Below are 16,675 nucleotides of genomic sequence, written 5' to 3'. Positions count from 1 at the left end.
GACAAGTGTTGTTTGTAAGCTGATGGAATCTGTTGTGAGGGATAGGATTATCGATCACTTGACTGCTCACCATCTCATATCAGATTGTCAACATGGTTTTATTGCCGGCAGTTCCTGCACTACTAACTTATTATCTACGTTGAACGATTGGACTCGCCTGCTGGACGAAAGGGAGCCAGTGGATGTATTGTACCTCGATTTTGCCAAAGCATTTGACAGTGTTCCGCATGAGCGGCTGTTGCGTTAGATGAAGTGAATTGAGGGAAACGTACTCCAATGGATCATAGATTTTCTAGTAGGTAGACGACAACGTGTCAGTATTAACGGAACCGTGTCAGACTGGGCATCAGTGCGCAGTGGCGTGCCACAAGGAAGCGTTCTGGGGCCTATTTTGTTCGTTGCTTTTATAAATGATCTGCCAGAAGTAGTGCCCAGCGTGTGCTCCATGTATGCCGACGACACAAAAGTTTATAATTCAGTGAAGGATGCGTCTAATAAAGCGCGATTACAAGATGATCTTGACAGTTTAGTTAACTGGGCTGATACGTGGCAGCTACGGTTCAATGCTGACAAGTGTAAAGTACTTCACCTCGGGAAGAACAATGAACAGCAAGATTACAGTATGAGAAGACAAGGTTGCAACGATAGAGTAATGATTGAAAAGTCTAGTGTGGAAAAAGATCTCGGAGTTTATGTCGACAAGGAGCTGAAATTTTCTAAGTATGTTGAAACGCAAGCTAACACATCCAACAAACTTCTTGGACTAATCAGACGCTCATACGAGTTCCTAGATGCAGAAGCGATGAAGCAGTTGTTTGTTGCTGTCGTGCGCCCGAGTCTAGAGTTTGGAAACGTTGTGTGGTCACCGAGATTTGAAAAGGACAAAAATTTAATAGAAAATGTTCAAAGGCGTGCAACAAGGATAATTCCAGGTTTGAAGGGCAAGTCCTAGTGAGAAAAATTAAAGGTTATGAAGCTTCCAAGCCTCAGATATCGACGTCTGCGTGGGGACCTCATTGAAGTATACAAGTATACTCATGGTTTATACAAGGTCCCAGAAGGATTGTGGGTACCTCATTGAAGTATACAAGTATACTCATGGTTTATACAAGGTCCCCGATGGATTACTAGAATTTGAAACAAGAACCAAAACCAGGGGCCACGGCTATAAAGTAAAAAAAACGGCGCTGCAACTTCTCCATGCGACAACATTTCTTCTCGCTTAGAATCACCGACATATGGAACAGCCTCCCCGATGACATCGTTTGCGCTCCAAGTATGAACGCGTTTTTAACGGACCAGGCAATAAGTCCAGCAGCTATCTCAATCAATCGTCAGCTATGGAAAGATCGGGTTCCAAAGGCCGGATCCCTTGTGAATCAAGTCACGAAAAGTTCAAGAATCGGCAACAGGCCATGGGCCTATTTCTTCAACGCCGACACTTCTATTCTATTCTATAAGAACAGACTAGATAAAGATATGGAGAAATATATGTTCAGACTTGAAATGCCTAGCACCATATCGAACCCGGTGGAAGTCTAGTAGCTACTTCAAACTGTCGTCAGTCATGAAAAGATCCCATCAAATGACACTATTTTAGATCTTCTTTGAACAAGGCACGAAAAGGAAAAGAATCGGCGACAGGCCACATCAGGCCTACACTTCAGCGCTGACATCACTATGTTATGTAATGAATTACTTTCAAATACTCTTCATCTGATTACAAATGTTGATTGACATTTGGATCAATGATGGATACTCTGCTCCACTGGAAGTCGGAGAGAAGAGGATATATACTCGAATTTAAAGTTCAGTTGCCAAGACCAAGTAGAAAGATTTTATACTTAAAAAACTATAATAACAAAGATATAATTGCTTCGAGAATACGCCTGGACCAACGTAGTAAGGCAGGGACGTCGAAAGCCCTTAAATAGTCCAGCGGCCATCACTCCAAAGAGCTACAGGTTCTCGAGTATACCATATACATATACATCCAGGATGAGGTCACATTCCAAATAACAAATATGGAGACCAGATTATGCACCTTCTAAGTATATAAAAAATATTTGTCTTAATAATTCATTCCATTCCCCTATACCCAGAGGTGGGCAGTAGAGCGCTACATGTAGCGGCCGCTACATTTTCAGTAGCGGTAGCGGCGCTACATTTAAAGCAATGTAGCGGTAGCGGTAGCGCTCGCTACATATTTAAGTAGCGATACGAGGTTTTGCCGCTACAGCGCTACCGCTACATTTATAGATAAAGCCTTTAAATTTTACTTAATATTATTAAATATTATTTAAAAACCAGCATGATACATAATACTAATTACAGAATAAAACTGTACGAAAGATTTCGGTGTAATGTTGTCAACCTCAGCCTGTTACTAGTGTCAACATGTTAGTTGTTACTTGTTAAGTTCCTCGTGCATCCATCCGCTTTCCGCACCGACAAGTGTGGGGTTCGCATACATTTGCGCCAACTCGAAGAGCAATTGAGACGCGGAAGGAGCCGGGATCTAGAAGTGTTCCAAGAGCATCCGAAGGAAAAGCGTGAAGCCACAAGCCACTCTCTCTCTTCGCCGCCGCAAGTAGACGAGCCCTGGATATTTAGTCCGCCGCTTCCAAAAGCCGCGCCGCGGAGGCCGCAGCCACAGGCCCATCCCAAGTCCGGAGTTTATCCAAGGCTCGGAGTTTATGTCGACAAGGACCTGAAATTTTCTAAGCATGTCGAAACGCAAGCTAACACAACCAACAAACTTCTTGGACTTGCGAGCTCATACGAGTTCCTAGATGCAGAATCGATGAAGCAAATCTTTGCTACTGTCGTGCGCCCGAATCTAGAGTTTGGAAACGTGTGGTCACCGAGATTTGAAAAAGACAAAAAATTAATAGAGTATGTTCAAAAACGTGCAACAAGGATAATTCCAGGCACAGAGGGCAAGTCCTCTGAATAAAGATTAAAGATTTTGAAGCTTCAAAGCCTCAGTTATCGACGTCTGCGTTAGGACCTCATTGAAGCATACACGTATACTCATGGCTTAGACAAGGTCCCCGAAGGATTACTAGAATTTGAAATAAGAACCAATAGCAGGGGCCACGGCTATTAACTAAAAAAACTGCGCTGCAACTTCTCCACGCGACAAAATTTCTTCTCGCTTCGAATCACCAACTTGTGGACCTGCCTCCCCGATTACATCGTTGGCGCTCCGAGTATGAACGCGTTCAAGAACAGACTAGATAAAGCAATGGAAAAATATATATTTGGACTTGAATTGCCTAGCACCATATCGAACCCAGTGTATATCTAGTAGCTATTTCAAACTATCGTCAGTCCTGAAAAGATCCGGTCAAATGACACCATTTTAGATCTTCTGTGAACAAGCCCGAAAAGTAAAAAAATCGGCTAACAAAGCCGAGGCCTACTCTTCAGCGCCGACATCACTATGTTATGTTATATTTCTGAACATGTGTATTCATTTTTGAGATATATTTTATCAGACGCATTACTTATCTGAAAATTCCGGCTATGTTTCTCGGACATTTTCTGTGTTATCTAATTTCTGAATTCGGGTTCAACTGTTAAAAAAAAATTGATTCAACTGTCGTTACATGTTCTGTTGAATGGTGTTGCCAAGACCGCTTACACATATTATCTAGGCAGTCATGGTTTCATGAGTACTTAAAATTAAGTCGGTGGACAAAATCAATTTATTGCGATTTAAAGATTCATCGCAAATTGATTTGCAATAAAACTTAATGACGGGAAGATAATTTCTGATAACTGGTTTCCTCTTACTTATCTTATTTACACTTGTTATGCTAATTTACCGTAGTTATGAACTCATCCAGCAAAGTGATGTTCTTTTAAATGATATCGAATTCCTGCTTCATTTTCTTGTAGCACCGTTCCGAGGGTTTGGGGGACCCATCGGCGTGGAGGAGATTCCTTGGGTGCCTCCGGCGGGCCGCGTAGCCATCAGAGCGGGCGAGGAAATGGGACTGAAGAAAATCGACTACAACACGGACACAAACATTGGTGAGAGCTCAGTCTGCTGAACGAAACCTTTAAAGCCGCGCTAGCTTCAGATTAGGTGGTGCCTGGGCAAATCGACTACAACACGGACACGAACATTGGTGAGAGCTCAGTTTGCTGAACGAAATCTTTGAAGCCGCGCTAGCTTCAGATTAAGTGGCGCCTGATAGTTGGTTCACGAGAAATTATTAGTAGGTCCACGACAGCTTTCGAAATCGTTTATTCTGAATTATTTAAAGAATAAATCATTATTGGACTTTGGTAAAAATTCAAGCCGCCTTTTAGGACCCCAGAGTTTCTTCTGTTTGTTCGGAGTGAATCACCAAGTGTGAAGAGGAATTTGAGTCACTCGAATTAATCAGTTGCGCATTCTAGGACGGCTGCTACTCGCTGCGGTGAAGAATAGTGCAAAGGTGTGATTAGGTATCGAATGATTCGCTGGACACTCACTACCTTAATTAAACAGGAATTATCTGTTTGATTTTCGACTGGATATTTCTCAGGCTTTCTCAGAAATGATATTTCACAGACTTTCGTATACTGCTTTTTAATTTCTTGTACCAGAGCAAGTCTTCACAGTAATGAAATAAATTCGACATTCGCCTTTACAGTGTACCTGCAATCACGTAAAAAAAACAAAGAACGAGACACATTTTCTTTTCATCAATTTAGTTTGTCACAAAGTCTAGGTATACGAACACAAACTATGCAGTAATGGTTGTAAAGATGAAAAACGGTGACTCTTGTCATCCAAATGACTAATTCAATTTTGGAAGCTTCAAGTTCAATATTATTGAGTCGTCAAAATACAGGGCAACTTTGCGACGAACTTCACTGCGAAAACAAATCATTGCATGAGACAAACTGGATATAAAACACACCCAAGAACATGAATGATGATAATTTGAATGCAAAACCTGGAACAAACTCAGAATAAGTGGAAGATAAACCCAAAACATTTGTCTTACTGCATATTGATAGCTTCTTTATTGTTAACCATGACTGACGTTTGATATTATAAATCATCAAATTCTTCACAGTTTCGTACGTTTCTGAACCGAGCGTGAGCGCCACAACAATCTATGCTAATAAACCTTCGTTTTTATATCACTTCTCAGGCAGTTCTTTATACCAAATAGCAACCAAAAACAGAGAACGAATTTCATCAGCCGACGCCTTCTTGTTGCCGGGTCTTCAACGACGAAACCTTAAACTGCAAATCAACTCTCAAGTGATACAGGTAAAAACAGTAGCGAAAACAATATTTATTTCTTTTTAAATCCAGCTCGGAAATATAATGGCTGGGTTTGTTCTGATTTTATGCAATCTACATCTCAAAGTTAAACACTTAAAATGCAACATTCATGTAAAAGGTTCTATCCACAATTTGGCCTGAAAATTTTTCTTGCACGCCAATGACATCCACGATCAAGCAACGTATACGAGCGTACCTCGAGCGTTTGGCGTCGAGGCCATTTTTATTTATTAATTATTGTGGTGTGAATGAGCTCTAGTAAATGTTGGACGTACCTCACTAGACGAAGCTGAATATACTCGATATACGAGCATAATGCAATAAAAATTCTTATTACAAATAAAATAAGTTTGATTACAAAGCTTCTATTCAACTGTCGCATGAAATAACTCCTCTACCTTCGCCATAAAGGTCTTGAACAAAATGCTCTTTCCAGTCTGTTGAAAACTTTGGGGGTTGTGGGAGTTAACATCTCGCACCTGTGCGAATTAGTTCAGTTGTAGCTCTTTTAAGGAGGTTCTATTTGCGTTGTTATGTTCCAAATAAAAAATTGTATAATCCAGTTTGCGTTAGATGTGACAGTATTTTTTAACGTGATTTTTAAGCGGACATCAATATTTGAACTTAGTTCACAGGTTAGGAACTATTATTTTTATAAGCTAGAGATAAAGTTACAAATTCGACTGTCGACGTTCATTGCGTACTACTTTTCAGATTATCCTGAATGCTGACAATCGAGCCATTGGAGTGAAATATGTTCACAACAATGAGGTGAGATCATGTTAAATTCTTTTATATAAATAATTTTTATGCTTATCAGAATTGCTCTTCAGAGAAATTTAATACGGAGTGAATAATTCAATAAATAATGGCGAGTGTAGAGACTTTAAAGACGATCAGGCTTCATTTTATTCTATTGTAGGAAGCTCAATGTTATCCGATCAATGTTTGCCGGGGAAAATAACATAATGTGGCAACGTATTCTTTACTATAGCTAGATTAGGGGTTCAACCACGATGCACGGTAATGAAAATAAATTTTGGTTTATTCTCAAGCCTTTTCATAAATTTGTCAGGCACAGATTGAATTTTTTCTTGGCCAGGTGAAGCGGGCGTTCGCTCAACGGGAAGTGATAATATCGGGCGGCGCAGTTGATACTCCCAAGCTGCTGATGCTGTCGGGGATCGGACCCCGTGAACATCTGGAAAAACTCGGGGTAAATACAAAACACAGATATACTTTGTTACTTCGATCTGCATTTATCGTGGCTTCAAAATATCGCGCTTTCTTCATGATTCATAAGCAAAAACAAATGCGATTACTGAACGTTGTAAGCTGGTTCGCTATTATTCTCAATAGAAACCAAGCCAAATTTAGGTTTTCGTAATTTGAAATTTTTCTTAATTATAGAATGTACTATCAGAGTTTGTATCGCACTGTCTCTTCGGTGTTGATATCGCGCTACTTTATCAGTGCTGATATTGCACTGGCTTATCAGTGTTGATTTCGCACTGCCAAATCAGTGTTTATCTTTAATGTTCACGAAAAGTCGTATTCAATATGTGGCAAAAATAAAATAAAATATCTCTTGGAAACCTAATCTTTTAAGTTCCCAATCGAAATAGAAGTTAAATTCATAAAATTTAAACACATATGAAAGTTTGTAATAAACGTTACTTACTGATCATCGATAAAGCTTGCATTTAAAGAGTTGCTTCTACCTAACTATACGTAAAAAATGATTTAATTAGCACTTATTGATGTCATTTACATCCTTTCACCCTAAAATATACAGGCTTATATATCTAAGTATATGGAAAAAAAATTAAATTGCTCCGCTTTTTGCTAACCGTATTAACTATGGCAACTGAAGGAATGCTGTTATTTTGGTTATTTATAAATTAAAACGCTTCACGTTCATTACATAATGAAGTCATGGATATTTTGAATATGCTTACACAAGTGTGACGATTGTGCGATGTTTTTTTTGCAATCATTATTATGATATGAAATACGCTTCTGTTTCCTGAATAGTGTTGAAATTTCATTGAATCTGTTCCTACAGAATCATCACTTGATTATTAATGTCCAACATACCTGAAATAGAATATTGAGCTTGTTTTTTTGAGTTATGATCTAGATTATCAGAAGATGGAAGGTAATATTCATTCTGAACTTTCTTGTACCAATAATAACTTTCCACCGGCATGCTTCGTCGTTTCCTGTGTTTTGCAGAAGTTTTGTATATCAGATAACGTAATAACGCTATCTATGTGCGTGTTATATAAGATATTAGAAACATTAGTACGAATATAATTTGCCCCAACAGATTAAAACTCGAGTCGACCTTGCGGGGGTTGGACAGAACCTACAAGATCACGTAATGGTTCTGGGATTAAGTTGGACCATCAATCCCAACATCTCGACTTCTATCTTTGCACGGATTGGTAAAAGTGCCATGCTGGACTATAGAGAGAGGAGATCAGGTAAATGACATAATCCGGGAAAGTAGCAATTCCATTTGTTTGCAATATTTTATATGTTTTCTCTTTCTGACACTGCTGCTGGTCTATTTTAGAACAAGAAAATTATCTCCTGAATATTTTAGAATGTTCACTGAAATTTCCATTCAATGATAGGAGTGGCAAATTCAAAGTGGTTAGATTTCAAGACATTCCCAAACAGTTTTACTCAAATAATATGATTTTCATTAATAGAATAATTTATTAACTTTAAAAATAATATTAAATTCTATCATGCTCGTAAATGACCTTACAATCATATTTCACAGTCAGCCCCGTTGATTCTTATGAGCGGAATGAAAACATTGGATTCAAGTTTACTTTGCATTATTAGATCCACGTAGCTTTCCATGAGAGAAAATCGTACAACTGAAATAAACTGTCTTGGATAATTCATTACGAGCATAAGAGATACCAGTATAAGGAATAACTCTCTGACCAATGGCGTCCAAATAATACCCTCTCATTGCTTCATATGCATTGCACTCCATTACAATTAGAAACTGAAATTATTTATAGTGTTCAATAATACTGAAGGAATGAAGGGTGGCCCAGTGGCTTCAGTTTAGGGTACCAGAATATTGTTGCAGAGAGATTCGGGTTCGATCCCAGATCTGTGCGCCAGTTTCTGGTCAGAATCGGCAAGGAGGCCGGGCGGTTATAAGCGCAGCAGAATTACAGCGATGATTAACGTGTTCGAGACCACAACAAGCTGTGAATGATCTGCGATGTTAACAATCGGCGACAGGTCTAATGGCCTAATCAGCGTTGAAACCGCTTTTACTATTACTTTAATGAAAATGTTGTTGGGCTGACAGGTCCGTTGACAGCTCCGCTCGGAGTGTGTGCGCTGTATCACCTGAACATCGACAGCCCTCACGAGCCCCATGTTCCTGACACGCAAATATACATGTTTTGTATGCTGGAGGGTCAATTATACGGACTGGCCAGCTATCAACCACTTAAGCAATCGGTAAATCATGTGTAATTCAATTTTCTGCTTGTATTATTTTGATTTTCTCCTATGCAATAAACCTTTTTCAATGAAAACATGTTGCTGCAGAATAAATATTTTGCAGACGTGCAGCTCACGTCTACAAAGTCAAGAAAAAAAAACAATACACATGCATAAAACAAACAAACGGGAAAATGTATTACTCATGGAGCGCAGGAGAAATTGCCCAGCTTGTTTCCGTTTTCATTATGAATTGATTTGTATACGCTTTACACCATCAGAATCATAGAATGTAACTGACTGCATAGATTTGGTTGCAAATTAACCAGGATTTACTAGGTTCAAGATTACACTCGACCAATCTACGGAAGAGATGGCTACTACATGACCCCGATGCTCGCCAGACCCAAGAGTGTTGGATCGATCACGCTTAGGTCGAAAAATCCTTTCGATCCGCCAATCGTAGACCCCAACTGCCTCAGCCATCCTGATGACGTCGAGCTCATGGTCAAAGGTAAACGAGAGCAATGCATTTCCAAATAAATTTTAGCCTATCTTCTTCTGTGGTGACATTTTTATTTCTAAAATTTAGCATGATACTTCAATATTAATGTCTATTTTTGTATTAGTATTGCCACATCGGTTTTAACCCGGCAAATACTTCAGAAAAAAAACTCCCGTTGACCCCAAATCTGTAAAAAAAGACTCTAAAAATAGAAAGACTAATAGGTTTAGTCGATTCCCTTCCATGAATATACTTTCCGTTGGGTGTGATGATAAAGATAACTCAAGAAAACCCGCTTGGGAAAGTTAAAAGCGTGCTCGGAAGCGAACAAATTATTACACCCATTTTAAGCTCATTTTCTCATATATTAAAATACAGGCGCTACTGTGCTCGTCATGTCCGTCCGTCCGTGACTTCCTTTCACGAGAAAATGCGCTCTCTGTCACTCACTGCAGCGAGTAATGATCAAATTTTTTTTCTGACCAAGCCTATTGTCTCACTCGAGGAAGTCACTGGTGCTTGTTAGTCAGCCGTGACTCGCAAAAGAGAGTATCAAATCATATACTACATATTTAATCAATATTTGTTGTCAGATTTTGAGAGATTTTCGCATCTACGTAATCTAACTGTGTCATGTTTTTATTAGTGCATCTTATTGAACAGAGTAATGCATAATTTTTGCAGCTTCTAAGGCCTCGCGCAGGCTGGGGAATGCCAAGATATTCCGAAGTGTACTCGGTGCTGAAGCTTTTAATGAGGTAAATCTATAAAAATTAAATTAAACTCTGTTCTTCTTATAAAAATTCTAGCTAAGAGGTTTCTTCTAGGTTTCTTAATTGCATTTTGACCAGCGCATTTATTATTATTTATTGTTGTATAAGCTACTTGCACCGTTGATAGGCGTTTCTCAGTAAATATAATCCTTTCGATATAGGTTTTCCTCGATTTATGAATTCCGTTACCTCAGATCTCCTTGTTTTAAATTTCTGGCAAAGTAAGAAAATGTTAATAAAAAGAAGTTCTGTTAAAACCAAATTCTAACATTAATCCCCAATAGAGTGCAAAATAATTCCCACATAACTCTTGTTTCGAGAATTGAAGGATATTCAATTAATTTAAAATCGGAAAGAATTAATAAGTACCTAATTTTAAAAAAAATTATTCTAACCTCGTTTCTGCCGGTCTTGTAATACTGCATGATGAGGCTATTGAAATAAAATGTTAAAATCCAAAAAAATATCGATGATTTTGATATAATTGAATTTATTAGAATAATTAAAATCAAATTCGATTATTATAATCGAAGAAAAGACCAGAAAATTAGTCAAATTTCCATATGACACATTTCGAAGGTCAATTTCATCGCCAGTTCATAAATTACTTAATAAAATTTAACCAAATTTGATATTGATTTATATGATAATAAACTGCCTGAAACCAAAATTAATGAAGAGAATAAGGGGGCAGTAACTAACTAACATCAAAAATTTTATGCTGATAAGAACTATAAGATTTTTCCAGACCAGGTATCTGTTTACAAATGTCAAGGTTATCTAAGAAACACAAATCAGGAGCATCGTAGGCAATACGAAAATAGTCTAAAAATTTATATCGTAATACTGTTCAGAGTCAAGGCACAAAGCTTAATGAGGTGCGAAATAAGGCTTCCGTTACGACAGCTCCTTCCCCGATGTACTCCAATGATCGGACATGGAAGTTAGGTGACGTCACACCGACATGCGCAGCACAATGCGCACGCGTCTTTTTGTTGAACCAGATCGAGCTAGAGGACCGCATATTGGCTGTACGAATATGCTTTACCCTGAAAACGAACCATTATTAATTCAATCTATTGACCAACAACACATGTGGTAAATATTAGGGAAATATTTCATGGATTAGATTAATAACTATTTGAACATAGTTTCAGAATCGCCGTAAAAGCATGGTATTATGCCGTGAATAATTTTAATCTCAAGAACAACTTCAGAATATTACTGCGACATGCAATTCTTAATTTGAGTAAACACGAGATCGACGGAAACCCACTTATTGAAAAACTATGACACAAAAATCCAAATCTAGAATGGAAGGGTTGGATAAGGTGGATAAAATTATTTTTCTGCGGCGTATAAATGACTCCTTTCAATGATATGCATCTAATTTAGGTAAAAATGGAATATACATACGTTATATAAGCCAATGATCAAGCCAGTAAAAAAGAATTCCGAAATACAGATGTCCGGCAGCTACCGTAGGATTTCGTTCGTTCAAAACGCAAAAAATCTCATCAAAATATAACGTTCTAGAATATTCATCCGAAATTGTAAACGAATTTTCACGTAATATCCTTTCTATCATAGGTTACTTTTTGACCGCGTTCAGATGAATGTTACAATTCTCTAATCTTTATTCACCAACAAAAGAAACATAATTTCGCACTGCTTCTCTGCAGCCGGTTCCTGACTGCGCGCATTTCGAGTTCGAGTCAGACGCTTACTGGCGGTGCTACGTGCACGGCTGGAGCACCGTTTCAGGGCACATGACGAGCACCTGCAAGATGGCTCCCGACTCCGACCCCATGGGCGTTGTTACACCTAGACTAAGGTACGACTGAAATATTGTTATAGTATAAAGCGATAATGAACAGTTTCCTAGTGGAGTAACTAGCAATGATTCATGTCGTATTGAAGGCAGAGCACCCGTTGCCTATTATTTTAACTTTTTAACTAGCCCTTAAGCCAACGCTCAGCCTAAGCATGCGTAACTACACTCAGCCTCAGAGCTACGAAGTCGCAGACCACGCTAGAAACAATGCATGCCACACCGGTTCCGCAACGGCATAGAGCCATATCGTTAAGTGTCTGCAGCCACGGCTCAAGTCAATATTATCTCCTTACACTTGCAACCTTAGCATGGCCTTACCTTCACACTTACACCGCTTCTCCTGTTTGCTCTATCCAATGAAGTTAGGTAAAGGTGCTTATACACGGGGCGATTAGTTGAGTCGAAAGGTCGACGCAAGTCATGCAACTAATATTTGTGATGATTGACTTCTTCAGAGGTGGCAAGCTGTTGCATTGCACACAGAGCAATGTTGCTAACTCTGACCCAGAGTTAGTTGTTTTCAGCCAGTCAAGACTCAAGCCACAACTCACAAGTGTGCCCAGTAGCGGCTCGGCCTTCGTAGTGAGTATAGCAGCGTTACTCTATCTCATAGCCGCTGTACTACGCACAGCTGTGGCGCTCTCACTTGCTTCCACCATGCAGACACCGCACACGCCAACCTCCAACGTCGCACTAGCGCTGGGGAACTGTACTGACTGTAATACTGTACCGAAAACACTCTCCTCGTCGTGTATACTATAGACTCTCAGCTGGCAAAACTGTAGTCGACGCAACTAATCGCCTCGTGTATAAGTTACCTGGAGGTTTGCTTGGATGGAGAGTCGGGATAAGTCTGGAGGTAGGGACATGCTAAAAAGTCATTACATCACATGATATTTATGAGCAGCTACGGTCACGGCATTCCATTTTCCTCAATGCCATGGCATTCAATTTTCCTCAATTTTCTATCTTGTACTGGGAAGAACAAAGTAATATTTTATGAACGTGTATATATTGTATGTTTCAAAAAAGTATACTTGCGCCATAGAAAGTACACTTCTATATATAACCATTTATAGAAGTATATATATTTTTTTAAATTGACTTTTCATATATGAATTGCTTCGAACAATAATGAATGGTCCTAAACAGTCATATGTGCATACATTACTCCTATGTAACTAATCACACGTAGCAATGACAGCTCTTCGCGAACCATATGTCTCTTTTGCACTATTATAGCACTAGTATATTTGGACGACTATAGCCGTTCGTACTAATTGGACTAACATGAAAAACTAAGGCGAGCGTGAATGTGTTGATCAACAGAATCTGAACTACACCGACTGGTAAGTTTTTTCCTTTGGCAGAACTTTCTGGTGCAAAGAGAACTTCATTTTCAGGCTTAATTTCAAGGTTACAGGAGGATGTAAAGTTCACAATTTATTGAGGTGGCATTGTAAATGGCACAATACGAATTTTTTTATACATTCACTTAGCTTAAGTTCAATTACGTTTATTCTTGCACGTGAGAATTGCTGAAGAATTATTACTGCCATTCTAATTTGGATCCGTTCATAGAAACTTCCTTACATGTTACCTTTTGTTATTCACACGGTGGTGGCGTATGCTCTGATGGCGCCCGCCAAAACATACTTATGTGGCTTTGTACTACGCTTAGATCTTCAGTCTTGAGCAGATAATGCTCAGAAGATATGCTCAATTGCTCATCCTATGACCTATAAGTGTCTCAATTCCAACTAACTGTAAGTCGTGTATCTCTCATATAAGTACTCTGTTAGTCGTGACTCTGTGGATCATTATAGCGCGTAATCACTTTCAAATTAGGTTATAAATGAACTCAACATCAGGTAATACGATACCTATTCTACTATGACTAACTATTCTTCTTATTTTATTATTTTATACGTGAGGGCCGTTACTGAAAATATACCCTAACAATGCAATGCATTGCACTTCGAAAAGAAAACTGTGTCTAAATGCATGATGAGATTGAGTACATTCACTTGGAGAGGTGGAAAAATTCGTATTCAAGTGGTTTTTATATTGATGAATTTGATTTTAAATCGATATATTTACATTTTTGTCTCTGCTTTGAAAACTTCCAGAGTGCGAGGTGTCAAGAATTTACGCGTCATCGACGCTTCCGTTATGCCCTCCGTTCCCTCAGGTAAAAAAGCTGATATTCTTAGTTGAGTTTAATTTATTAATTTCTATTTTATGACGAAGTGCCCCTGCATACAATTCAAGCAATAAAATAATATTTACGCATAATTGTCTGGAACAAAATTTTGTCTGACCCTGAGCCTTATTTTTTTGTGCGTCAGGCAATACGAACGCCCCCACGGTCATGATAGCGGAGAGAGGAGCTGATCTCATCAAAGAAGACTACGGCAAAATATAGTAGACAACCATGCTCTACTGTAGAATAATCTATGCTTTAGCTATCTTAATCGAAAAATAAATGAAGAAACTATGGGTTTCTAAAGGATTCCATGTGTGAAGAAAAGAGATGGGTTCTTAACTTCTTGGATATTTGATCAAAAATGCAGGTATATAGTCAATCTAAATGGCCTTTTAAGAAGTGCACGTCTCTACAAGTGTTCGCGCTAGTATTAATTACGGAACTTTTTACTTGTGATCCTGAGGCAATTATTTATAGAATTGAGTGCAGTGCATTACTGGTTGCACTTTCCTTGAAGCATGCAATCTGAAAGTGCAAAAAATCTTTCTTTGTCACATGCAATCTCTAGAATTTATTCGTTTTATTTTGACACTGATGCTTTTTTGGAGCGAAATTTAGGAATGATTTTATTTCACTAAGAATAAATTCGAGAAAATATCTCAAATCTTGATACTAACGTCATTTTTTAGCTCAAGGTGTGTTAAAAAGCTATAATGTAAATGTTCATTGTTTGAAATGTGGAATAATGGAGTGGGACTAGAATAATATTGCAGCTGCTTCATCCTCAGTTGATTCTGTCATAAACAATTTACGTTCGAGTTATACTGAGAGCTCCAGGAAATTTATTAACATATACTCCATTGTTTGCACAATTAATGGCAGTTGTACTGAGATGAGAATAGCCAGACATGGGTTCGAGCCTTGAGTAGCTGAAATAATTTCTCGGTGTGGCTGATGCAAGGAGGCCGGAGGGCGATTGGTAGCCGTCAATAGGTGGTGTTTTCAGCATGGCCTTGAGTTGATGTCCATAAACAAACTCTGGGTACCTGCTACCTGAGTTGATTTGAGGTCATTTAAAGTAGTTTTGTAATTTGGTTTTATCATTACTATCTCTATTTTATTGTTTTAAAATTTTCCAGAAATGTGAAAATTAATTTTCGAGCCACAAAGGACCGACATCACCACACCGTATATCGACCGGTCGAACGCTTTTTATAGTGAAAAAGTTAATTATTCTGCAGCAATTCATTACAAAAGAATTAATTATGCTCGACTGCCCAGTCCATAAAAACCTTATTAGTGGTGTCGTATTAATAATAATAGTGTCGGTTAGTGTCATATATTGCGTAATATCTTTTTGATTGAATTGAGGATACTAATGCAGGAGCATCATCTTAACGATCAGAGTTGACTTTCGCAGCTGCTGACTATGGAATTAAAATATACGGCGCAAACCATGTGTTTGAAATTTTCGTGGATGTTGAGGATACTTAATTTTTCATTCAAATGTTAATTAAAATGTAGGTTTATTCGTTAGTCAGTGTCTACTCAAAAGTTGCAGAACTAATTAAAAAAAATTCTCTGTTCTACCCTAATATTCATTCATAAATTCATATGAGACGCGGGTCTTTAATGACCAGAGAATCCATTGGTTTAGATTATCTGGATCTATCAATATTATTCAGATGACGTTGGTTGATTAAAATGCAGGTTCAACAAAGTAATTTAATCTATTAACGACGTTTCGAATGCGACAACATTCATTTTCAAGTTATTGGACGCATTGGATACGGAAATTTTGGTGGAAATAAGAGATAATTTAATGGACTGTGGAGGCGTGAGAGATTGGACGACGATTTCACGAGTGCAGCCCCGAAGTAGAGTGGTGTAGGGACAAAATCGATTTAATAAGGCTGAATGTTTCTATTTTTTCTGTTTTTTATATATATATTTATTATGCATACTGATGTCAGAATATTTATCGCTTAGTAAATTGTAGTGTATACTCTGATGACTGAAATGTTTACTGTCCAAGGGAAACGTGAATTTTTATTCGTTTATTTTAATATAACTGAATATGTTTTGCGTGGGTGATCTGTCTAAAGGTGTAAAGGTCTGTTGCAGGTCAACGAACAACCCAAATCCATTCTTAATTATTATGTGATGGTAAGTTAGAACCATGGTTGAACTATACTAGTGTGACTGGAAACACCGCCGCGAAGTAGAAATAGTTATGGGGTAGCATGCTGACTTGACGGTGACTTGCGTATTGGTTTTAACACAAGGGCTAAAGAGCTTTGGTCCGGCTCTAAATTCCCTTGCGTTTGGAGAGAGGGGGAATAAACACGAGGAACTTTTCTTAATATATTGGTGATCTTCGGGCGATACACAATTCCTCTGTACAAGGCACACGATTTATTAGGTCCAAAAGCTCCGGGAAACGGGGTCTCAGCCTTAGGGATAGAACGTCGAAGAATACTAATAAACTACTGAGGACCACAAAAACGGACAGCAAGGATACGGGTACGAGCCGTATCACAAAACTGACGACCTCACAGGAATGGACAGCAAGGATACGGGTACGAGCCGT

The 16,675-nt window shown here is 38.5% G+C and overlaps 2 protein-coding genes across 2 annotated transcripts in view; both read left to right on the top strand.

The window, feature by feature from the left end:
- The window catches only part of LOC108674385, an 8,583-nt gene extending 8,457 nt beyond the window's left edge, over positions 1–126 (top strand). Inside the window, exon 6 of the mRNA XM_018162324.1 lies at positions 112–126. Within this exon, the coding sequence (XP_018017813.1) occupies positions 112–126 (15 nt within the window). The remainder of the gene's footprint in view (positions 1–111) is intronic.
- Positions 127–3,903: 3,777 nt separating this feature from the next.
- On the top strand, positions 3,904–15,539 carry LOC108674384 (oxygen-dependent choline dehydrogenase; the record flags this gene model as incomplete). The annotated part of the gene is given in 11 exon segments (XM_018162323.2): positions 3,904–4,038; positions 5,154–5,275; positions 6,005–6,061; positions 6,393–6,506; positions 7,620–7,776; positions 8,631–8,785; positions 9,107–9,281; positions 9,957–10,030; positions 11,728–11,879; positions 14,009–14,070; positions 14,228–15,539. Coding segments are annotated over 11 exon segments (1,280 nt in total), but the record flags the coding sequence as incomplete, so codon positions are not given.
- Positions 15,540–16,675: the final 1,136 nt, after the last annotated feature.

The sequence above is a fragment of the Hyalella azteca genome, unplaced genomic scaffold, assembly GCF_000764305.2.
Source record: "Hyalella azteca isolate HAZT.00-mixed unplaced genomic scaffold, Hazt_2.0.2 contig5218, whole genome shotgun sequence".
Lineage (NCBI taxonomy): Eukaryota > Metazoa > Arthropoda > Malacostraca > Amphipoda > Hyalellidae > Hyalella > Hyalella azteca.
Note: the sequence above shows the minus strand (reverse complement) of the source record. Positions and strands in the feature narration are given on the sequence as shown.